The sequence below is a fragment of the Centruroides vittatus genome, unplaced genomic scaffold (genome assembly GCF_030686945.1).
Source record: "Centruroides vittatus isolate TY-2023 unplaced genomic scaffold, ASM3068694v2 contig_1824, whole genome shotgun sequence".
Classification (NCBI taxonomy): domain Eukaryota; kingdom Metazoa; phylum Arthropoda; class Arachnida; order Scorpiones; family Buthidae; genus Centruroides; species Centruroides vittatus.
Genome location: NW_027121123.1, coordinates 2,204,824 through 2,231,102, shown reverse-complemented (window position 1 = coordinate 2,231,102; position 26,279 = coordinate 2,204,824). Strand labels below are relative to the sequence as shown.

Sequence of the window (26,279 nt, the reverse complement as noted above, 5' to 3'; positions counted from 1 at the left end):
TTATTTGCCCATACTTAGTTTATACTCATGTATTTAATAGTTTCTGTAGTTTATCTTATATGGTAATTTTTTTTCTTCCAAGAATATAAAATTAAAAATATACACAGTTGGAAATATTTCTATAATAAAATTATTTATAGTTAAATTTTTAACATTTTCAATAAGTATTTATTTATTGTTTTCAGTATAATAATATTTGCTTTTTAATCATTAGTTAAAATTTATATTTTATGTTATAGGATAATGTTGATGCAACTTTTCAAGATTTAGAAAAACCAGGAGTTGATGAAGAACCTCAGCAAGTTCTCCTGAGGTAATATAAATTTTTGTTAATTTTATTGTAGGAATTATTATATTATATTATATGAGTGTATTTTTAAGTTAACCCTTAGCCTGCCGTTTGCCACGCCCCCTTATTTTGTAAAGTGACCAAGGTCAAAATAGGTGAATCAGGCAATATTATTTTAAAAATTCACTAAAAATTAAATTATTATTTTATTCATATGAAAAAAATCACATATATTTATCAATATAGTTAGTTTTAAATACGACATATTTCGATAAAGTTTGTTTGAAAAATTTATGAGAAAAAAATATATATATATGATAACTGACATTCAGACTTGAAAATTTGTTACTATTTGTCAAAATTAACATTGTCTGGTTACTTCATTCTTATTGTCACTGAGCCAATACGACATACAATATTGTTCTGTACAATTTGATATAACATTTATGCATGTACGTTTATTCGTTGTGAAATAATCGCACATTATATCAAACATTTGTTTGAAATCTGAACTTTATTCTGCTTTCAACTAATATAATGAACTAATATACTTTATTCCTTTTATATCAAACAAGATTATTTATTTTCGTAATAAGCATATGATTACCAGTAGCAATAGATGTAACATTTGCTGATATTTTAGATTTAAAAAATAATTAAAAATTAAAAAAATATATAAAATATCGGAACTGAAGGTCATAACTTGAATATTTATGATGCATTAACATATTATAGCTGAATAAACTTATTATAGCATTAATGAACTTATTATAGTAATATTATTGCACGAATATGCTAAGAATGAAATTAAAAAATTATCAGAAAATGAAAAATTAAGGAAAAAACATCAATAATTAAAATTTTTTACATCGACAAAACACCACCTGGACAAAAATATGTGAAACAGACGATAAACAAGATGATACTGTCAAGTGCTGACATCTGTTGTCGATAAATTTTATAAAAATCGATTTTTAACAGGGTCCGTTTTGCGAAACAATTAGGGTAACGATAGATCGGTACCCTGGCCAGGAAAGGGTTAAAGTTTAAGTTAAAAAAAAAATTATTTATTTATTTTTAATTTTGAGTTTTAAAGAAATTTGTAAATAAAAATAGAATATTAAATTTAAGACTATTTTTTATGATCTGGAATGTATGTATTTCATAATATATTTTGAATAAGAAAAACTTGCACAACTTGAAATTCAACTCCTAAATCATAAAAATCATGTTTTATTAGATATTACAAATTAACAAGTCATTTAAACCAAGCATTTCTGAATTATTGATATCATCAACATTTGATGGTGTATTTGTAATTATGACAATAGGCAGTGTATATTTCATTATTATTTCACATTATTCTCTTATACTTAGGGTTATAGCTATATTTTGTGTGTTTAAAATTTGAAAGTTTATTGAAATAGTATCTAAATGTTTACATTTACATATTATAAAGAAGTGGTTATTTTCTGTAGATATTTGTTGTATTAATGTTTTAAACATTAAGTTTTGCTAACTTCATCCAAAGTATTGCTACAAACATCTGATTAATGCTTAGTATTTTATTTTAAATTTATTAACATCTTAAAAATTGCTAATATATCTTAAAGAAAAATCAGTTAATTTAAATTTGTTTGTACTACAATAAACATAAGTTATAGATGTAAATTTAAATTTCCAATTAAAAAAACAACTATGTACATGACAAATTATAACCCCTCTTATAATCTTGAGTTATGAGCATGAATATCTGTGTAAATTACAATGAAAGTTTAAAATAATAATATGAATTTTGATATATTTTATAAATATTTCAATTTTTATGTAAACTTTAAACATTAAGAAAGCTTAATAAAATTTTTATTGTTTACAAAATCCTTAATTATTTTATTATTTAATTATTATATAGATATGAAGATGGATATCAGTATCAAAATATATTTGGACCACTTGTTAAAATGGAAGCTGACTATGATAAAAAGTTAAAGGAATCACAAACACAGGATAATATTGAAGTGCGGTGGGACATTGGTCTGAATAAGAAAATTATTGCTTATTTCACTATTGCAAAATCTGATACAGGTAAAGTTTAAAATAATTTAAGTTAACATATACAAAAAAGATTTTGTTATTTGTAAAATCAAATATTGTACAAGGACAGTTTGATGTTAAAGGTACAGGTATCAATTATATATGGCCTGCATATTCAGCTTCAATGTCATGGGCATGTATGATTATGTGGTGGAGAGTAGTAGTTGCTGTGCATTTGTTGTTTTTCTCCATTTGCTAGTCTTCATTTAACAAGCAAACAAAATTGTACGATTGAAAATTATTCCAAGTTTGAGGTGCATATAATTATCAAAATTTTACAAGCAGAAGGAATAAATTACAGAGTTAAATTTATCACAGGTTAGAAAATGCTTGTGGTCAGAATGTTTTAAGCAGAAAAGAAGTGTATGTATGGTGCAACAAATTCAAAGATGACTGAACTATACTAAATGATGACCTAGAAGAAAACAGTGACAGGCCAAGGAATTTGCACACTGATAAAAATTGTATTATTATTGAAGATTTGAAAAGAGATGATCAAAGAGTCAAAGTTTGTGAAATCATGTTGGATTTAAAGTTTCATAAAATGTCTTATCACTGGAGATTCTGAAAATGCTGACAAATGAACACAAAAGTGAAAGAATTGCTGGTTCACTTGAAAATCTATGATTACCAAGATGAAAAGGAATCTTTTGTAAAAACATCATTATAGGAGATCAAACATGGGCTTGAGTTTACTCCAGAATAAAAAAGAAACTCCATGGCATGGAAATATTCTTATTACTAGCTGCAAAATTTTGTGGTAATGAAGTTTAGCCATCTGGAAGCAACTATGTTCAGGGATTGTAAAGACCCTACTAAGCGAATTTCTTCTCCCAAATACAACATTAAAAGTTATAGATACTGCAAAACTGTCGACAAATTGCATGAAGTCATTAATGTGAAAGAGGTGACGATAGTTACGTACTGGAGTGAGACTTTACACAACCTTACTTACTAAACTAGAAAAAGCTTGGTTGGGAAAGTGGGACACTCTGCAGTATTCATTGCATAATCCTGTTTTTACCCCATCAGATTTTCATCTATTTGCCCATGAACTTCTTATTGGGAAAAAGATTCAAGAACCAAATTGCATTGCAGTTGTACAGTACTTCACAACACTTAGACAGGAGAACTACTAGGAAGGAATATTTAAACTTGTGAAATGCAAGATAAATGTCTGAATGTTTATGGAAAAGCAAGCATCAGTTATTAGTGTTTATTAAATTTCTAAGATTTTTACAATAAATAAGTTGATGTAATTTTGATCTGTACCTTAGTTATCAGACAGCCTTTGCATTACAATGAGATTATAATTTGTGTGTCATTAGAACTATTATAATTTAATTTGATAGACTATGAAAATCTGTTTGTTAAACTAGCTGATACTGATTAAACTAACTGATTAATTTTTATACAATGGATTTTTTTACCGTTTTCTCATTTATAAAATGTTATAAATTTCATCTGTAATAAAATGCTTTTTATATTAATAGTTAAATTGAAATTTGTTTCTATATATTGTAATTAAAACATTTTATCATGAATTAAATATTTGATAATTATTTACAGTATGGTCATGTTGATATGCAACCCCCCTATGTAAACAAGTATCACATAAAACAAATTTTGCATTAATTTGTATTCTGCCAAGTATTCCAGATAATCATCTAGACATTTTTATTCAACCATTTGTTACAATTAACCATTCAAATGTGTTTAAAACATTTTACTTGTGTTTTACTGTAATGAATATTTTAATCTAGTATTTCTGAATGTACAGAGTAAAATTTTATTATACTGTATCAAGGACACTGCTTGTGAAAAATACATGTAAACCATGATACTCACCATAATGAGTAGCATTTAGAAGTTCTCTATATTCAAAATGTCAGAAGCTGGGTATGCACAGTTTGCTAAATTAAGAATCAGATTCAGTTGCAGTAGCAGTGTTATGCATAGCAGTTGATTCTTAGAAGAACGTAGTGATGAATAGCCCTACTGCTTTTGTTTTAATTCTCTGAATATAGTTGTGTGTTTTAACATCTTTCCTCAAATTTCATTGTACAAATGAGATTGTCATTTTATTCATAAAAGAAATGTGCAAGGCATTTGGTATCACTCAAGTAATACCTGATGTCAAATACTTTCAAGCTGAGTTTCTTTTTTTTAAAGTTACTCTTCAATTTTGTTCTCATCTTCAGAATTTGAACAAACAAGCTCCTGTAGAACTTGTTTGTTCAAATTCAAACAAGCACTTCATCATCAGTTTTTGCTATTGTCTGCATATTCCAATTAAGAGATAGATAGACAACTTTTACTTCATTATTTGGAAACTTATTTGCAACATTGGATATCCTGGAGCGTTGTTTAGCACAAAGAAGGCTTTGAAGGGAAACTCTGAAAACTCATTTTTCTCTCAGTTATTCTTTAACTCCAGAATTGAAGCAGTGGTGGAAACACTCCAAAAAGAGGTTTATTATTCAAGTTTCCTTGTTTCACATACAATACACAGACAGCATATTCTTGTTATGTCCTCTAAAGCAGCGGTCGGCAACCTTTCTGACCTCACGGACCACTAAACTCGCACTTTTTAATCCCGCGGACCACTATCATGAATTTTTTAAACGATACAAAATCTGTAGAATAATGATCATAAAAGTTTATTGATGCTTGTTTAAAATAAGTTTATGGATTCTTAGTGCTTTTTCACAAAGAATGACTATCACACTCACAATATTGTTTATTATTTATTGATAACAGTAACTTTGGATTTGGTTTTAGAATCAAATAAAAACACCCAATGAGTGAAAAAAAAGCAACTAAGTATTTTGCATTTCTTTCGTAATACTTCGCGTAACCTTCATTGATCAATGTCCAAATCTCTCCACGGATCATCCAAATTATCTCACAGACCACCATTTGCTGACCATTTCTCTAAAGCTCTTGGATTTTTGTACTTGGTAAATTAGATCAAGCTTTATCAGTGACTTGTTGCATTACCACAAAATAGCAGCATATCTCAATCTCTTGCCACCTTAAAGCATGGTACTGTTTTCTCTTCATTTGCTATATAGGTATATTCAGGCATTTTCTTCTAAAATAGTGCTGTCTTGTTGACATTGTAAACCTGTTTAGATTTATATCCATTGTTATTGATGAGCTTCAGCTGTGCAGAGAAAGCATCAGCAGTCTAAAGCAAAGTTTCAATAATTTTTATTTCATATTGTGAGTAGTAACTTTTGAAGTTCTAGAACCATTTTGCTGATAACAAAAATAGTATCTGTAATTCTGCTGATTGAGGAAGTCTGTTGCTTACATATGTTGTAAAGTATTAGGGAGTTTGTGGAAATCATACTAAAATCTACAGGCAGGTTTTCCTGTGTTGATCCATCTAATCCAGAATGAACAATGCATTCTCCATTTTTAACATTATGTTATCAGGCACATAACTTGTGTGTTTAGTAGTTCAAATTTCAACAGCTTGCACTGTCTCTCTGATCTCATATTCTTGTTTTTATATATTGTATGATGTTTTTGTAAAACCGAACATGTGACCTCCATTCATGAATGGGACCTTCTAAACACTTATTTAAAGGCTGTACTGTCTCATCTAATGTCATTACTTTTTCTTGTCTTTATGCCTTTCTCTATCAGCTGAACTTTTTAGAACTTACAGTATTTACTTAAGCATAGGTATTTTATGCATAAGCAGCCATGAAGCAGTCTAAGGAACAATGGACATTGCCCTGCTGTTGTTTCATAGTACCAAAATTTTAATTTTAGCTTTATTTTTACTTCTGCATAGGTTGAAACTTCTTTCTACTTTCTTCATGTTTTCATTAAAATCTTCTGTTTTCATTTCATTACAATAATTCTTTCTTAAAGATAGGCTGTAAAATTTGCTTTTAGTTTTTATACCATTACTTTTGTTACACACTGACTATTTTTATTATAAAATTATTTATGTGCATTAATAGTTAGAATTAACCTGTGCATCTAAGGGTAAATGAAATCATTTGCCAGCTGTGAAAAATACAAATCCATGAATTATCACTTTCACAAAAAAGACCTAATTATATTATTGTTTAATACAGTGAATATGTACATAAACATCACCAAGCCTGATGTATTAATAATAAACTAAATAATTGCCATTGGGCTATTTTTTACTGCTGTTGTATGCAAAAATTTGTCATGTCATTCAAAATATTTTTTATAATTTCTATCAGAAATACAGAAATTGTTTAAAAGTTTTAATTTATATATCAATACATATTACAAAAATGTATTTAAAATATATTGGTTTTCTTTTCTATTTTTTATTATTAAATTTTTAAAAATATAATTATATTGGTATTAGAAATATAAGTGAGATGTATGAAGCTAACATTTAAAACTTTGTCATAATTTTCTTAATAAAAATTATATAAAATATTAAAGAAAAAAAATTTTTTAAGTAACATTTTTGAAAATATTTTGCTCTTTTATTTTACACAGAAATGAGACTTATGCATGGAGATGAATTAAGATTGCGCTATCTTGGTGAATTGCAGAAACCTTGGTCAGGAGTGGGTCATGTCATCAAAATACCAGATAGTATCCTTTTTTTTTATGATTATATATTTGTTTATATTATTATAATAGATAAATACATTTTTATATAAATGAATATATAATAAATGCTTTTGGTAAATTTAATGATGACTTTTTTCAGTTAATAAATAAATATATTAATGTTTATTATTACTGGGATGATATGTTTAAAATGTGAAGTCCACTTGAGTCAAAACATGGCTGCTAGAAAAAATAATTAATAATATCATGTTTGTATGCTATGTATTTTAATAAAAAATTAATATTTTCATTATTTGAAGTGTGAAATAAATTTACTTTGTTTTTTTATCTGTTCTGTAATCATATAATTGATAATATATATATATTATAGATATTATTACCTTAACTTAAATTTTAGACTACAGCGAAGAAGTTGGTATTGAAATGAAAACAAATCTTGGTGTCCCTACTGAATGTACTTCAAATTTTGTTGTTGATTTTGTTTGGAAGTCTACCTCATTTGATAGGTAAAGAAAATAAATTTTTGTTTTATGTAGTAATAAATTGATTGATATTCAATTCTCTGTTAACTTTGTTAAGGTTTAAAACTTTTCTGGAACTATACCGGCAATGCTAGTTCAAATATTAATTAATTCACAATTGAATATTTTTTGTAACATTTATTGACAAGATTATGTTTTGTTTATAAAATCGTACTGCCGTTTTTGTTACCAGCTTAGAGGTACGAAGGAGTACTGTACATGTCAAGAGTTGATATTTGGCACAGAGTATTAGGTGCCCAAATCATTTGCTCATAAAAAATCCAGACTTGTAGGTAGTCAGGGACTGAGAACAGAGTCAAAATAAAATACAAAATGGCAACCCTTTTCTACAAACAGGCAAACAAGCACCTCACCCCACCGAAGTCAGGTGGGGAGAGTACCACCCACAGTCATTCTAAGAAGTGAACTCTGACCTTAGGACTGAACACATAGTATCTTCTATGTTAAATAAAATTTGTACTCTAATTTTGTAAATTTGGGAGTGCTTCAAATATGACATTAAAATGGTTTTATGTTGTTACAAGTGGGTTTTTTTTAACATTATCTAGTATAGTAAAATCGTGGGATTGATAAAAATTTGACATGTAGGGCAGAGGGTGCCACCACGTGACCTTTGCCCTTTGACCTCACTTTTCTCCTAAACTCTAACGAGGAGAGACATCTTTTTACTTTATTTAGTTAACCTTTCGGTTCGACAGATCTTGGATTTATATTATATCTCGACACTATTGTAAATATCACATATTAAGTAAATTATCAGTTTCTCAGTTAATTTTTACCAGCAGAACAAAAGACACAAAACACGTGGTCGAGGTCAACGTGGACATCACAGACAAGGTAGGACATGCCACGTACAGATTTTAGCCACGCCACTAAAGACATTATATTAGGGTTGTCGTTACATCCAATGACTTTATAATTGCGTTAAACTGTATATTGTTTGTGCAAAATAAAAAAATAATTTTGGACGATACAATAGCCATGATTATTTTTTTCAAAAATGGGAAATTTTCGTTACGCATCAACAAAAATTCAACCCTGACTGTCATGCAACGAAAGAAATTTTGACATTGGATAGGGTATACCTGGATAGGTTAATTTCACCAAAAATGCATTGTGGATGATCTCGTGGTCATGGCCAGCGAAGTTTGAATGATTGCACCTAAAACCAGCGATACCAAAGAAGATTGGAGAATGAGAACGAGACCCACTTGAGCGTCAAAGCTTCTGACGCTCAAGTGGATTCTGCTTAGTAGTAAGTCTCCGAGACATAGTCTTGTCCCAAATACAGCTTTGCCGTTTTACTTGTTTTAAATATATGTTACTGTTATTTATACTGTATATTTTTTATTTGATGGTGTATATTTTTAACTTTATTTTATTTTATTTTATTATTTTATTTTTAACTTATATTTGTTTATAAGCCATTAAAATAATACATTTTATCAGTTGGACTATCAATGCATTTTAGATGTATTGATTTCCCCCTGTAGCCAGCAAATAAAAAATTTGAGGAAATGTGATCAAATATCACATGTTTATGATCTGTTCATTATAACTCAAAAAGAGACTTTATTAAATAATGCAGAGATATATCAAATATTTTATATGAAAATATTATGCTAAATAAGTAGATAATTTTTTATTTTGTAATTTTTGTTGTGTAAATTTTTATTTTCATTTTTTAACTATAAAAAGTTACTGTGCTACAAAATTTAGACTTCTACTTGGTTTAATTTTATAAAGTTACTAACTCTTAAAAACTTTTGATAAATACTCCTGCTAATCTGGCCATTCCTTGCACAGGGGGTGCCAGATTGCTGAGAATGTATAGGCCTAATGGCACTGAATGAACATTGCCCTTCAGTACTTTTTTTAAACGTGGGAATACAAATAATATGATGTGCTGACATGCAATACTGTACACAGAAATGAAACACAAATAAACGAGAAAACAGGATGTGTGATGTAACTAACATTTTCTTGGAAATGAAAGCACTTAAGCAATCAATTACACTGGGAAGGATATGTGAGATAATTGAGAGGCCAGAGTAACAAGAATATACTAAAGTTTTTATTTTTTATTTTTTTGAAAAATGATTGAGTAAATGAATTAGAAATATGAGAAAGCTGAATATCTTAATTATATTCAGTGATGTAGCATGATATGAGATTTATTTTTAAAATTTTGAGAAAATTTTATTCTATCAATTGCAAATTAGCTATTAATAAAACATAAATATTCATATGTGATTCATTCCAATCATTTATATGTTAGATTTAATATATAAATTATTTTATCTTAATAAAAATAAAATAAATAGAATAAAAAATTATCATTATTTTTTTCTAAAATAGTCTGTTTTTTTGACACAATTTCTGTCTGAAAAGGCTCAAAAATTTGCCTGCATCTTACCTGTGAAATTGCAATTTCTCACAGGCTAATGAATTCCTCACATTGCATGTACTGCTATTTGTGGTTATTAGTTTTTTCCTGTAGTCAGCAGCTTGTGCATATATTAATTAGAATATATTAATTGTTAATGACTTCTTTTATACGTTTTCCCTGATAAAGTTGCATTATAATTTTACCTTTTTTAGCTAGACTAAAGTGAAAAAATTTATGGGTCAAGTGCCAAAAATACAGAAAGGCCTAAATACACTGAATACTTTTCATATTCTATGCTGAGATGGGATGCATCTTACATGCAATAAAATGCAGTATATATAAATTATTATTATTATACATATTAAAACTTTTATAATTAAATAAATCGTTTACTCAAATTACATGCTATTTAATTATACAGAAGTGTAGAATAAGTTTAGTATTTATAACAATAAATATTTATATCAGTAAGTACTTAATTTTGTTATTCCATATACCGTATTTTACGGACTATAAGATGCACTTTTTTCTTCGAAAAATTGCCTCCAAAATTCAGGTGAGTCTTATAGTCCATAGCATCTTATACGTATTTTTTTAAAAAAATTGCTTAAAAATTAAGGTGCGTCTTATAGTCCCTAGCGTCTTATAGTCCGTAAAATACGGTAAGCAATTTTATTTTTATATTATTGTAAAGAATTATAAAAATAAATAAAATAAAAATTACCATTTTTATTACAGGATGCAAGCTGCATTACGTAAATTTGCTGTAGATGAATCTTCTGTTTCTCCCTATATATATCATAAATTATTAGGACATGAAGTAGAAGATGTTGTTTTGAGATATCAGTTACCAAAACATTTTTCAGCACCTAATCTTCCTGAATTAAATAGATCCCAAGTTTATGCAGTAAAACATGCTTTACAAAGACCATTATCTCTTATTCAGGTATAATTAATAATTTTTGTGATATAATGTAAACAAAAACTTTTTTGATAAAACTAATTCTTATATACAGCACAATTCAGTAATCTGATACATAAGGGAACAGAAAATTGTTGGATTCTTGAAAATAAAGCAATTTTAATCTGTCAATCATTTGGGAAAGAAAACATTTGTTTATCAGCATGCTGTTAAATTGGACTACTGATTAAAACATCCAAGCATGCTACTATTGCCAGTAATTAATATTGTCAAGTTGGTGAATTTTAGGGTTTTTAGTATAGGAATTCCTAGAATTCTGTAAATTTCTGAAAAAGAATGAACTCAAATCCTGGAAATTTTTTTAAGCTTTTAAAACTTGACAAAATATTTTTACACATGTTTGGAACTTATAGCTATATTCATTCTTGATGAACTAAAATTTTTATGTAAGCTGCTATGCTTACAAAAATGGTCCTAAGAAACATTTGGGATGATTTGACTATAATGGTTTTTTTCATGAAATATTCTTAATATATCATACAGAATTTTAGTATTTCATTCATAACATACTTTTCTACAGTTTTTATATTTTCTCAAAATATTACATTGCCATAATATTTTTTAAGATGTGTAGACTTGAAAATATTTCAAAATTTTTAGGTTTTGTGATTTTTCAAGCTGTAATAATAACTTTGTTTTTTACAAATCCCTATATGTTTATTATGTTATTTGTTCCATAAAATATGAAATTTAATAATAATTGTACTTTTAGAAATAAAATTAAAACAAATCTCAAATACTGATATTTTTCATTTCTTATAAATCTAAAAATCAGGAAATGTCAGGAATCCTAGTAGATTTCTAATAAATTCAATGGGAAATTGAAGCATCTGTGAAAAACTTAGTGAAAAGTACAGTATTCTTGGTAGGAAATTTCAAGGGCTGATTTTTATATTTATACAGTATTGTGTTATACTAATATCATGACCAATTTCAGGACATGTTTAGTGGGAAGGTGTTAAAGTTTAGTGGAAACTGGAATTTTAACTAGTGGGAAGCTTTTCTATGACTCAGTGACATACCTGAGAGTAGTTAGTGTCAGATAACTGGATATATCAAACTAGTAAATGGACAGATTACAGAGACTGTACTGTAATTCAAAATGTATAAATTTTTATATATATATAATAAAAGTTTTATTAAATTCAACATACTTAATAGAATATAAACCAGTTTGCCAGCTTTCACTTCATCAGAAAATATGCAGACAATAAAACAAGTGGTTTTGCAGAAATAATTTGTAAATGCATAACCTGTCAAACTATTAATTATACTAATGTTTCATGTATTCAGACTTAACAATTATTAATTTTAGAATTTAGTAGTATAAAGATTATTTTTTTAATATCCATTTATTTTATGTAATAAATATTCACAATCTAATGGTTGAATTTTAAATTATATAACTGTCGGCTTATGATTTATAATCAAACTAAATATTTTAGGGCCCACCTGGAACTGGAAAAACAGTAACTTCTGCTACTATAGTGTATCATTTAGCTCGTCAAAGTAATGGGCCTGTACTTGTTTGTGCACCTAGTAACATTGCAGTTGATCAATTAACCGAAAAAATCCATCGTACTGGATTAAAGGTATGTGTGTGAGATACATTTTAATTCAATGGTATGAAATTATTAGTAATAATACTTATTTTTTATTTTTTTAACAGATAATTAGAATTGTTACTTACTGAAAATAATAATATACATAGTTTTATCAGCTAAAGTTAATAAAATTTGTACAAAATAGTAGTCAAGCAGTGTCTAGCACTAAAGTGTCTTCTCTTTTTTTAAATCACATATGTGCTGATAGATCAGAATAATTTTATTCACATTTCAGCAAATTTTTCATATTTCAGTTAAGCATAGGGTCAGCATTTCATCATTTTTTTCTGCTTCACTTCTATAGCTCAAAAGATGCCTTCAAATTCATTGAGAGTTAATTTCTTCACTTGTACATTATTGCTTTGGCATCATTGTTTTACTTTGTTCAAATTCTCTTTACTGGTTTAAAAGATCATCATTATTATTCAATTCTTCCAAGTGAATTAAGTAATTTCTAGACATTTTGTATCATTTTCTAGTTCATTGTTTTCTAGCTTTTGTTATGTACAATTGAATTCATTTCCAACATTTGCCATTTCTTTTATAACAGTTTTTCTTCAAAATCATTACTACTTGCACAGTGAGGTAAAATGTGCTTTCATTTCCTCATGTCATACATGTTTCTTGCAGTTTTTGTTGCCAAGAATGGTGAATATTTTCTATTTATGCCTATTTATTCCCTTATTCTGATTGATAATATAATTTTTCCAGAACTCTATTAAGGACATTGCATTGTCTCCTGAAATTTTAACAAATGCTGTTCAAAAATTTTTTTATATACAGCAGGCCTTAAATATGTCAGTGGTTCCTTTACTCATGAGCTGTGGCAAAGGTGTGTTTGGCGGCAAAAAATTATTTTTACAATTTCATGCAATTAATCAAATGTAGTAGCATGACATGATATATTACCTAAAATCTAATGCTTTAAATGCTATGAAGCTGTCTTTTACAATATTTTTCAACAGTTGGGCAGAAGTACCTTGAAAACCAATCATTGAATAGAGCTGAATCATTAGTGCTTTCCTATTTGATCATCAAAGAATTGGAAGTGATTTATAGTTGTATCCTTTCAGAATACAAGGATTTGTAGACTGATAGACAAACAGCAGTTTTGATTGAAATTTGTTTTATACACTGCTTTCTTATAAAAGTATTTGGTGCTTTTTAAACACTTTAAATCCATTGAGCTTTTTTGTTTTTGTTTAGAAAATTCTGGGAGGATTTTTATCCAGAATAAGCTAGTTTCATTCATATTAAATAACTTATTTGTTGATCAGTATATTCACTTTTTTTCAATTATAATTTTTTCAAAAACAACAAGATATTTAGATGCTATATCCTCATCTGCACCATCTTGCTGGTAATTTTAACATTATGCAACTGAACTTGATTTTTAAATTAATAAAACCAACTAGAGCTTGCATATAACATTTTTTTTTTCCATTTTAATTGTCACAGCTAGGTGCATATAGACACTGGGCATTTCTGACATCATCATTATTCAGAATATCCTATAGGCCGATACGCATTTCGGGCATAACCCCTCTTCTGTCAGCTACATAATAAAACATATCATGAATTTCTCATATTACAAAATGTTTATATTATAATAGGTTACAACATACCATGACTTCCAGGATTTCTTGTAATATAAGAAATTCATGATATGTTTTATTATGTAGCCGATAGAAGAGGGACTTATGCCCGAAACGCATATTAGCCTATAGGCTATTCCGAATAAAGATGATGTCAAAAATCTCCAGTGTCTATCTATGCACCTAGTCATGACAATTAAAGAAGACATGGTTTCAGAATACACAATTTTTTCCCCCTTTAACAGTCTTAAATAAATTTAAAGCTTTTGTCTGAATGGCTGCACTGTTAATCCATTTTTGATTGCAATCTTCAATCCATATAGTTAAAAGAAGTTTCATTTCTGTCATTTAACACTTCTGTTTTTTTGTAGATGTTTGCAAACAATAAAACATTGATTGAAAACTTCTCTTTATTTTTTTATTTTATTTAGTTTTTTTTTTTTTTAAGAATAGTGCATTCTTTAGTTTGAGGTATTCCATGGGATCATGTTCATTCCATTCAATCATGTCTAATTCTTGCTTAGATTTTGTTCTAACAAGCTCTATTTTTGTTCTCATAATTTTTTTTTTGTATTTGAAGTGGATCATCTGTCCATTTTATTAAAATGGACAGATGATCTATTAAAGACACTTTCTAAAACAATAAAAATAAATCACAAAAAGTGAATATTATGGCAGACAACAGGACATCCATACTTGTTTATTGAAAGGAAACAGATAGAGATTGAAGTACTGGCATATGAAACCCTTGCAGTAACCACAACTGCTCATATGTCACTAGCTTCATGTTAACTGAATTTTGGCTTGCATTAAATGCAACCTGGTATCATTTTATAATTTGCACTAAATCAAATATCATGTTATTCAAACTTGCATTAATTGTGATCTAGCTATATAAATATGCTTATATTTGAAATTATAATTGTTTAATCTTTTTAACTTTATTAACTTTGTAAATTTAATTTTAGGTGGTTCGACTTTGTGCAAAAAGCCGTGAAGCAATTAGTTCACCTGTTTCATTTCTAGCTCTTCACAATCAAATTAGGAATATGGAAGGGTATGGATTATTTTGGTATAGTATCTTTATGAAATCTATGAAGTCTTAATAAGATTATGAAATATAATTAAAATTTTAATTATATTTTATAAGTATAGTAATAATATAGTTTTTAAATACAATTTTTAATGTTCTTTTTAACTGTTAAAATAACTTATATTTTCACATTTGTTTTTAATTAGTGTTTAAGCAATTTTATGATGTAACTAGAGAGGTTTTTCAACAAGTACAATACATTTAATGCATGTTTTAAGAATAAGTTTGCATAAATCTTAGTAATCCAAATATGGGAGAAGAGTTTTTAATCTGATGTAACAACTTTAACCAAATTGTTGAAAATAAAAATGGTAGCTGTTAAGTTACAAATTTAAATAGAAACTTCAGGAAACCAGCTTGATATTTTGCTGTTTAAACCAACTATCTCAGCATAAGATTATTTATTTGATTTTGTCATAGAATTAATATTTGAATATCATATCTGATTGGCATAAATATTGGAGTTAACTCACCAAAGGAAAGTTATGCAAATCTGTTAATATATAAATCTGTTAATCTGTTAATATATAAATTACTATCTTTTTTATTATTTTTGTCAATTTGGTTACATATATTACATATAAATATTTATTGAAAGATCTCATAATTGTAAAAAATGTAAAGTAAATTATATTTGTTTAAAATAATGGAGATGAAAATAATAGTAGCTTCTTAAATATAATAATTCTTTTATTTGTTAAAATTATCATCTTTTGTTAATTAATTGTAAACTGTTATATAATCAATGTTACCAGGTATATTAGATTTTTCTATAGTTTCTAAACTTTATAATGTTTTTATTTTTGTACACCTCAAGAGGAAGTAGAGTAACATTATGTAGAATATATAAATTAGTTAGTTTATTATTTGTACTGTTCTGTTGACTTCAGAAACCAAAAATTATTCTAGTAAAAAACCATTCTTCAACAGTTTTAAAAATTCTGTAGCTTTCATTTGTGCAGTGTATATGTAGCCACTATTTTTCTTGTAGTTCATGAACATTGCTACATTAAAATTTCACTTGAATAAAATGTTGGATAGAGAGTAGAAATTAAATCCAATTTCAATTAATATTACTTTTTTTGAATTATGTAAGTTTAATATTTCCATTTCAGTCATCTTGTTTCTGTCATTAATTGAATATTTCTGTTGGTTAAAAAATCTTCACAAGTTATTCATATAAAGTATATTTTTAATATTCCTGTCAGAAAAGTAGTTTACATTATAAATATTAAATGAGAGCATGAAAAAATGACAGGAATCTCATTTATCATTTGTCATAAGACATGCTAGGCATCAGTGCTTAGATGTCCTAGCCTTAGTTAAATAGAATGATATTGTTATCAACAACATTTCTGAACCTGATATATTAGTTAAACCAAATGAAGTGCCAAATAAAATGTCGCCATCTCAAGAAGATCAGATTCTCCATCTGATCTTCCTGAGATGGCAGCATCTGGGTATCATAACTGGCGACATATTCACAAGGTAAGTGGGAGTTGTAGGTTTGAGTTCCACTTTAGGCTGCTTCTTTTCTTAACTGCAATATTACCACCTGTCTCTAGACAATTAATTTCTAATTATTAACTTAGTCATATAATAGCTTAATAATTTGACACTTCATTTGTTTTAGAATGATATTGATAGAATATATTGTTATCTGCTTAGTAGTATATCTGTCAAAGACTGATTATCTTATTTACATGTATGTTTTATAAATTATTTTTGTAAATTGATTATAATCATTAATATTATGTTGTTTATGTAATTTTGCTAATGTAATACAGGTAAACTTTATTGTTAATAAAAAATTTTATTAACAATAAAGTTTTGTAAAACTATTGGAGATGTAAAGCATTTTTGTTCTTTTTCAGGGTGATATTTTGTTTTACTACTATTTTAATGTATTACTATATGTTTAATGTTTAATGTTATACTACTAATTTAAATGTAGAGTAAATGTTTAATTTAATATTACATTTAAAGTTTAAAATGAGAAATGTTGAAATAACAACATGCATTTTTTTTTTATAAGTTTGTTGTGGGCAGTCACTTATAAGTGCTGTCCATAACAAACTATGACAAATACAAACATACAAAAATAATATTTATAAATGTTATTTTGTTCATAATGAAATTGAACCATTTGTCTTGTCTTGTAATGGTACTGCACATCATTTCACTTTTGATCCTTTCTCTTGGCTAGTGGAAATTTTCCTAGTTGTTTATTTTTGAATCAGTTTTTAGTGACAGTGATGATTTTTTTTGTTATGCACTAAAAATAGTTTTCATAATGATTGGTATTATAATGCTGTCAGAAGTATTTTTATTTATTATTATTATTATTTTTTGGTGACTCTTCACTGAATGTTTTGAAGATATAATAATGATTAAGGTAAATAAATTGGAATTATAAATTTGAAAAATCATAAACAAATTGAAAGATCCAAATTTACAAGATGTTACAGCCAAATTTCTTTTTATAATCCTCCTATAATAAGTAAAGCTGGTTCTACTGAACTGAAAAAATATAGTGAGAGATGTTTCTGCATGAATTTACTATTACTACTTTCAAGATAGATAATGTTGACAGCTTTATGGTAAAATTAATGTACATGAAAATTTGTGTTTGATTTAAACCAGGGTTCTAATGTTATTTCCCATTTATTATTAATAATTTATTTCGAAACTTATTATTTTATTTAAAGTGTGTGTGTGTGTGTATATGTAGATGCTTTATATTTTTTTCTTTTATGTTAAAGCACTTTTTTCATAATGGCAAAATTTTTTTTGTAGTCATTCAGAGTTGAACAAACTGCAACAGTTGAAAGATGAAACAGGTGAATTATCATCAGCAGATGAGAAGCGTTATAGAATGCTTAAAAAAGCTCATGAGAAGGAATTATTAGAGGTACAACTACAAATTGTTATATGTTAATTTTATATAGTACATAGAATTTTTTATATTTTTATATATAAATTTTATTCAAAAATTTACTTTTGAAAAAGTATTTGCATCTTAAAAGTGTTTTTAAAGTCTGAAATTGCCTAGATGAACTGGATCAGTTTGAGTTAAACTATACTTATGGAACATATATATTTGAATAACATTGGAAATAGTATAAAAAATCTGATCAGTCATATCAAAATTTTGTTAGGAGATTTGAAATTAATTCAGTGTTGAGAAGTGTGTTTACATTAATGAAGTCAGTAATTTTATTAAGATTTTTTTTTAGTCTTTAATTTACTAATTTACTCAGTAGTTTATGATCTCTCATCATCTATATTAAATTTTCTGAAAATAACTTTGATATTTGGATATTATTTGAAATATTGTATTTAGAACAAATAAGTTAGTGTTTGATTTCTAAGCATTATCAGTATTACAGAATTCATCTTTAGGAAATTATTAAAAGCTTTAAAAGTTTCATTATATTTTAAAAGTCAGCTACTTTGAAATGATACAATGCTAATAAAGAAATAAAATCAGGGATATGTTTTATTATTATAACAAATAAAAATGTACATTTTTACAATTTAATTAGTAGAATTATATTTGCTCAAAACAATTAAGTATTCTCCAATAGATAGATTAGTTATACTAAGATACAATTTATTGCAACTAACAAATGTAAAAAATAAAATAGAAAATAGTATAAATTTTTTTTTATCAGATTTGGTATTTTTTATAGTTTTAAATTTTAAAATATACTATTAATTGACAAAAACAGGAAATGCAATAATTATGTGATATTTCAATAATAAGTACTTCAATTTTGACACGTTGGAATTATGAACAATTGAGTGTAAATTTTGAGTTTGTTAAGAAAAGTTTAAAATTTAACATTTTTAAGATTGAAAATATATTTCAAATGAATAAAATGGGCTACTTACTTTAAGCCATACAGTTCATATTTATACAAAATCTTCTGTTTCATAAACTTGTTTACATACATATTAAAATTTTGTTAATATCTTTTTTCAGGAAAGAGAAATACGTTAAATTTAATATTTTGTTAAACTTTATAGCATTTTTGAATTTTTATTTGATATTCAGATGTATATACTATAATTATTTAAGAGGATTTTGTATTTAATAATATATTTTTGGTTGAAATAATTTTAAGAAATTTATCTCTAAATAATTTATTCCTTTTACAGGCTGCAGATGTCATTTGTTGTACTTGCGTTGGTGCTGGTGATCCACGATTAGCACGATTCAAATTTCATTCTATTTTGATTGATGAAAGTATGCAAGCTACTGAACCAGAGTGTATGGTACCAGTAGTATTAGGTGCAAAACAGGTAACTAAAAGTTAATTTTCAATCTTAGGATTGAATTTTGTCAGTTGATAAAAGTAGAAATGCAGGAAGGCTGTGCAGCTGTGATATGTATAGGTATATAATGGGTATTTATATAATTAAGTTGGCATAATATACACAATAGGTTCAGTATAGTTATTTTTAAGATTTTATTGATTAAGCATATGATAAAAATTAAATATTTATTGAATTATTTATTTTTTGAATATTTTTATCATTTTCATATATAAGTAATTTATTATATTATAGTTTTGATAATAAAACAAAGCACATTTTATTTATTAACAAAATTATTATTATAATTTTAATTGCACATAAAACTCTTTTGTGAAGAAAGAAAACATATATTTATAGGTATTATTTATTTAATAATTATGTATTGCAGACTTCTTGTTTTGGTATTGAAAGTTAATAAAAATTTATTTTATATAGTTAATTCTTGTTGGAGATCATTGTCAATTAGGACCAGTCGTGATGTGCAAGAAAGCTGCACGAGCTGGTTTGTCTCAGTCATTATTTGAAAGATTAGTAGTTCTTGGAATACGTCCATTTCGTTTGGAAGTACAGTATCGTATGCATCCCCAACTTAGCAAATTTCCTTCCAATTTCTTTTATGAAGGATCATTACAAAATGGTGTTTATGCTGGTAAGCATTGTATTAATTAAAAAATTATTCATTTTTATTAAATTGTTGTACGCTTATTATTTTTTGTAAAATAACTTTTCTTTCTTAAGATTTAGAATAAAAATTGCTGAATGAATTAATTTTTATAAAAATTGAAAAATTATAATTAAAATTCAATATTTAATAACTGTTAATATATTTGATAGTATTAATTATAATAAAGAAATCAAAATAGTTTAAATTATATTTAAAGTTTTCAAATTTAATATGTGGTGGTCACTTTTTATTGTGATCACTAGTTAATGTTATCAGTCGCTTAATGTAATCAAAATCAATTTTCTTGAAATAGTTTTATATCTCTTGTGTCTTCTTGCTAGTTATTGTGATCACCCTGCCACTTGTTGTTATTAGATTAAATTAGGGCATTTATTATATTTATAACTGACCAGGTAGGATTAGTTTAAGATAAATTTTTTGAAAGCATTAGTTATTATTTAATAACTAGTAGCCCAAGACGCCCCCTAATGAGCATTCTACCAGCAGCAGTGTCATTCTGTGGTATAAATAATAAATTCCTATTACAAATAAAAATAATAATATACTGAATTTCTGATGGTATACCCCAGTGATGGGCAAACTTTTTAAAGAGGGGGCCAAAGGAAAGGAAAAAAACTTTAGGCGGGCCAATATAATTTATTAAAAAATAACAATGATACATTTTACAAAATTCTTGTATTTTTTGTGATACTAAGCCCTATTAATGACAAAGATTACGAAGGAGAATGTGATGAATGAAACTGTGACTGCATTTATAAAAGTTTTTCATAATTTGGTTCGAACTGGGATGCACATATTCTTAGAAGAGAAGTTAAATGCTCATCTGTCAGTCTGTTTCTAAGGTAACTCTTTCGAAGTTTTATTGTAGAAAACACCTGTTCACATATATATGATGAAGCAAACATAGCAGTAACTTTCTGGGCATGAGATATCAGATTTGGGAAAGTGGATTTCGACAAGGATTTGTAGAACTCTAATTTTGGAACATTAAAAACAACTGTTTGAGTTGAGTGTTACATTGTAATTCAATCAATTCAAGTTGGAAGTCCGGTTTCACTGTTTCACAGTTCACATTAAAAAAGGCATACCGAAAATTTCAAAGTCTTTTTCAATGACACTGAAGTCTTCAAATCTTCATTCAAATTCACCATGGAGCCTTCTCAGACTATCTTCGTAACTCTTAAGCTTTTCCTTCATCACTGGGAATATTGAATTTAACCTCAGGAAGTGAGACAAGTCATTCTTAGCAAGCTGATTCGCGAATAGAACAAGTTGTAGTTTAAAACTTTTGAGATGGCCCCCAGATATCATCGATAAATTGATTTTTGCCATGCATCTTGACATTCAACTTGTTCATGTAGCAGAGAAGATCCGTAAAAAATGTAAAATCTGAAAGCCATGCAGTTTCTTCCAGGATTTTATACTCTACAGATTCCTGTTTCTCAAGGAAGAATGTCACTATTTCGTCTTTCAGCTGCCAAACTCGCTCGAAGACGCGTCCTGCGCTAAGCCACCTTACTTTCGAGTAGTACAATATATCAGAGTACTCAGATTGCATGGATTCTAGAAACTCCCAAAATTGTCTGTGAGCAAGCCCATTAGATCGAATAGCATTAGCCAGCTTCACAATAACGTCAAGCACAGGTTTCATATCCAAAGTAGATTTACACAGGGCGTCTTGATGTATTATGCAATGTAGAAATATAACATTGTTATCTGGATATTTTTCATTAAAGTTCTCAACAAATCCAGACTTTTTCCCTGTCATATTTCTCACTCCATCTGTTGTTATACTACATATGCAATTTATAGGTACTTTCAAAGTTGAAATTCCTTCCATAAATTCATGAAAAATATCTGACCCTGTTGTAGTTCCCTTCAACGACCTCATGCATGCTAGTTCCTCTGTAATACAGAAGTTTTCGTCAACACCTCTTATAAATAATAGCAACTGTGCAGTATCATTTATATCAGAGCTTTCATCCATAGTAATTGAGCAGAATTTAAATTGGCCAATCTTTGATTCCAACTGTGATAATATTTTTTTATCTATTGCTTCAATTCTAGAAGTCACTGTTTTCCAAGATAAGCTTATTGTTTCAAAATCTTTTCTTTTGTCAGGACATAAAATATTGCAAACTTTGAGCATGCAGTGTTTAACAAACTCTCCATCAGAGAGAGCTTTGTTACTTTTAGCAATATTGTATGCTACAACATAACTTGCATGTGTAGCTGCTTGCTGAGAACTATTTCCTTTCTTAAAAATACTTTGCTAACCTGATAGTTTTTTGCGTAGATCTTCTGCTTTTTGTTTTCTTTTTTCTTCGGTCATGGCTCTAACCTTGACATTGTTGTTCTTAGAGTTGAAGTGTCGCGAAATGTTATATTCTTTGTAGACTGATACAGTTTTGTTGCAGATGAGACATAGTGGTTTATCCCTAAAAACTGTAAAAAAGTACTTCCAAGTCCATTCATCTTTGAAAACATGACACTCAGAATCAACTTTACGTTTCTTAGATAACATCTTAGGGCTAAAATTTCTTACCATATGCAGAGAAAAACTAGCAAACTAACAACACCAAGACAAGTCTGAATCAAGAAACGTGTTTCAATATCTAGCCGCGTTGCCAGTTTTACTCTTCACTACAAAGTTGCCAGCAGCCAGTGCCTCTCACTCTCAGCATAATATTCCAATATCTAGGATAAGTCAATAAATTTGTATGTCGTACTGATATAAAGCGAAAGAGAGGAAAAAAAAGGAAAATATTTAATTTTTTTTATAGCCTGTATTCTTTTTTATTTGTCAGATTAGGAATAATATCATGCGGGCTGGATAGAACATTTCAGAGGACCGCATCTGGCCCTCGGGCCGTAGTTTTACCCATCACTGGTATACCCTATTAAAACACAGTCAAAAATGCAAAAAACCACATTTATTGTTGTTTTAATATAAAGTCAAACTGCACAGCAGAGTATATAACCAAAATAATTGACTTGATTTCTAAGTGAGAATTCGTATTACACAGCGGTTAAAGGTTCACGTAAGTCAATTATTTTTGTTATAATATTGTTATGCAAAAAACTGAATTTATTGTTGATTTAAATAATAGCTAGGAGCACCCCTAGTGGTCGTTCTAGGCATACCGTTACAGATAAACTGAAATGGCTTATATTATTAGATTATCTTTATTTTAAAAATATGGCACTGATTACAGATTTATTAAAAAGTTTCTTTGCCAGTTTGTATATTACCAGTTGAGAACTTCTGTTCTATTACTGTTACTCCTGATTAAGATATTTTTAGCACATTGAAAACTTTAAACAAACAAATGTTAGATACAATATTATACTAGTAATTCCATTTTTATTTATTAAAATAATGCCGTAAATTCATTTCCTTTTAATTTAATCTAATTTTATGATTGTAACTTAATATGTTGTTCTATTGATACTGTAGAACAGGGGTACCAGCTTTTTTTGCTGTGCTCAGCTTTCATTGTATTAAAACTAGTTGCAATCAACTGTTAAACAAAAATTATGTCACTGTGTAAGGTAAATTTATAGGAACATCTCTACTGGCTCTGACCTACTACTATATATACAGTATAAGCAAGTATCCACACTTTCATCCATGATTTAATAGGATTTTTTAATTTGATAAAAAGATAAGTGTTATGAAATTGTGAATTGCAAATACTGTGATGATCAATTGAAAATGTTTTCAAGATTGATCTGTTAATCAGCTGCAATTGACTGTCCTTGTTGTAAACACAGGCCTGCCATGCAAAATAATGGCTGCCAGAGATTGTTATCAGTCGTTTATTATAATAAAAAACAGTATTGAACCAATGTGATTACAACAAGCAGTGATCATTGTATTTATAATGAAAGATGTCTTAAAATTGCTGACAATATTGCTATCAATAAATCTGATATATTAATTATCATAAATTCTTGAGCAATACAAAAATGCATATACAGATATATAAATTTAATGTAAAACAGTGTAGTCAGTTTTATAAGTGTTATTTTGTTAGTGTTTATTGTATTGTTTAAATTTTTAAAATGTAACAGATTCAACATATTTTTATTTTTACATTATCATCAGATGAAAGAATGATGAAAGGTGTAGATTTTCCATGGCCTCAACCTGACAAACCAATGTTTTTCTATGCTTGTCAAGGACAAGAAGAAATAGCAGGATCAGGTACATCTTACCTAAATAGGTATGTAGTAAGTCCATTTTATTATAATATTTTTGTACTGCAAATTTCTATCGGACTGCTTTAATTTCCTTGAACCTCATGTACATGTTTAGACATATTATTCACTCCTGCCATAACCTACTGAAGGCTGTATAGAGGATTTATTAGCCCATGGAGATTGTAACTTCACATATAAGATGCAGGGCAATTTTTTTTTTACAGAAGTTGTCTTATAGGTCAATATAAAATACAATACTTAAATATTTAAATAATTTAGCCATAATAGAGCAAAGCTTTAAAAATGATAATAGTTTGGAATGACTGATGGATGGATAATAAATGTATTATCTATATACTACTAAAGTCTGAGTTTGTTTAGTTGTAATTAAATACAGAAAACATAGTACAAATTATTCAAAAAATTTAAAAAAACCAATGGGATCGGTAAAATTTCAATTCTAAAAACTTTAATTTAAAGTTTTTAGAATAGTATAAATTACCACCACATTTTTAAGTATCTTATAGCCCAGGGATGGGCAACCTTTTTCTATGTACGGGCTGCATTTTAAGACTTTTGAACTGATGTGGGCCACATACAAGAGAAAGAGAAAAAAAAAAATGTTGGTAAATCAGAATTATTTATTCATATATAATTATAAATTAGCATAGGTATACTTAATTTAGCTTCTGAAACTGATGTAAACGTAATATATTGGAAATATTTGGTTAAATATTCGTCACTGCTAGTTTTAAATTAGTTTCCATGTGTCTGTTAGCCGGTTTCTTGTTTTAATTTTTACTAAATTCATTGCGGGAAAAACTATTCACATACATAAGTTGTAAAAATAATGTTTGAATTTTTGCTGCATACTTCCTTAAGCTGAAAAATTGATATATTTATTCACATTTTATGCATCGCGAGCCGCAAAATATATGAATGCAGGCCGCATGCGGCCCGGGGGCCACAGGTTGCCCATCCCTGCTATAGCCGAAATAAGAATAAAAACAAAATAAAACAAGTAAAATGGCAAGGCCATTTTTAGGACAAGATTATGTCTTGGAGACGCACTACTAAGCGGGATCACTTCAACACTCACTGCAGATCTCATTCTCTTTCTCCAATCTTCTTTGGTATCACTGGTTTTCAGCATGATCATTCAAACTTCTCCGGCCATGACCAGGAGGCATTTTCGGTGAAATTAACCTATCCAATGTTGAAATTTCTCTCCGTTGCGTGTCACCTTGGAAAGAATTTTTGTCAATGCCTAACAAAAATTTCCTGTTTTTGAAAAAAATAATCATGGCTATTGTATAATCCAAAATTATTTTTTTTATTATGCACAAACAAAATAAGTATGTTAATAAATGTAAAAACAAAAAAAAATTATATTTCGGAAGTTAGTGTTAATATAAAATTATAATGACTAGTGCCATCTAGTTTCAAAAACGTTCTGATGCTGAAATGAGATATCTCGGGTCAACCAGTCAAGGGATATGTCAGGAATAATGTGGGACAGGTAAATGGGTTTTTTCAAAGATTCATTTGTCAAAATTCAATTTTGCAACGTTCACATTTCCAACTTCCCAACAAGCAATGCATGCACAAATCTCACACTAGCACGTGTTTGTAGAAAGTATTGCCATTTTGTATTTTATTTTGACTTGGTTCTCTGTCCCCTGGGTACCTACAAGTCTGGTTTTTTTTTTTTGTTTGTTTGTTTGTGCATGATTTGGGCACCAAATACTCTGTGTAAATTGCAACTGCTGACATGTACTCCTTCATATCTCTAAGGTGTCCAGCTGTTACAGCATTGTGATTTTATAAACAAGACATAGTCTCATGAAAATTTTGTTAAAATTGTGGAACAGATTACCAAGTTATCATCATTTTCTGCCAATGATGTCA

The 26,279-nt window shown here is 27.9% G+C and overlaps 1 protein-coding gene across 2 annotated transcripts in view; it reads left to right on the top strand.

Annotated features, from left to right (window-relative positions):
* Upf1 (Upf1 RNA helicase) overlaps positions 1 to 26,279 on the top strand; it is an 88,197-nt gene that overhangs the window by 47,665 nt on the left and 14,253 nt on the right. The window contains exons 6-16 of one of the 2 annotated variants that reach the window (XM_067264163.1): positions 240 to 313; positions 2,202 to 2,374; positions 6,881 to 6,979; positions 7,356 to 7,464; positions 10,628 to 10,835; positions 12,317 to 12,463; positions 15,039 to 15,127; positions 17,960 to 18,074; positions 19,325 to 19,468; positions 19,919 to 20,132; positions 24,277 to 24,394. In XM_067264163.1, the coding sequence (XP_067120264.1) occupies positions 240 to 313; positions 2,202 to 2,374; positions 6,881 to 6,979; positions 7,356 to 7,464; positions 10,628 to 10,835; positions 12,317 to 12,463; positions 15,039 to 15,127; positions 17,960 to 18,074; positions 19,325 to 19,468; positions 19,919 to 20,132; positions 24,277 to 24,394 (1,490 nt within the window). Of the gene's footprint in view, positions 1 to 239; positions 314 to 2,201; positions 2,375 to 6,880; positions 6,980 to 7,355; positions 7,465 to 10,627; positions 10,836 to 12,316; positions 12,464 to 15,038; positions 15,143 to 17,959; positions 18,075 to 19,324; positions 19,469 to 19,918; positions 20,133 to 24,276; positions 24,395 to 26,279 lie in introns of both variants that reach the window. The other variant, XM_067264161.1, reaches the window with a different exon arrangement.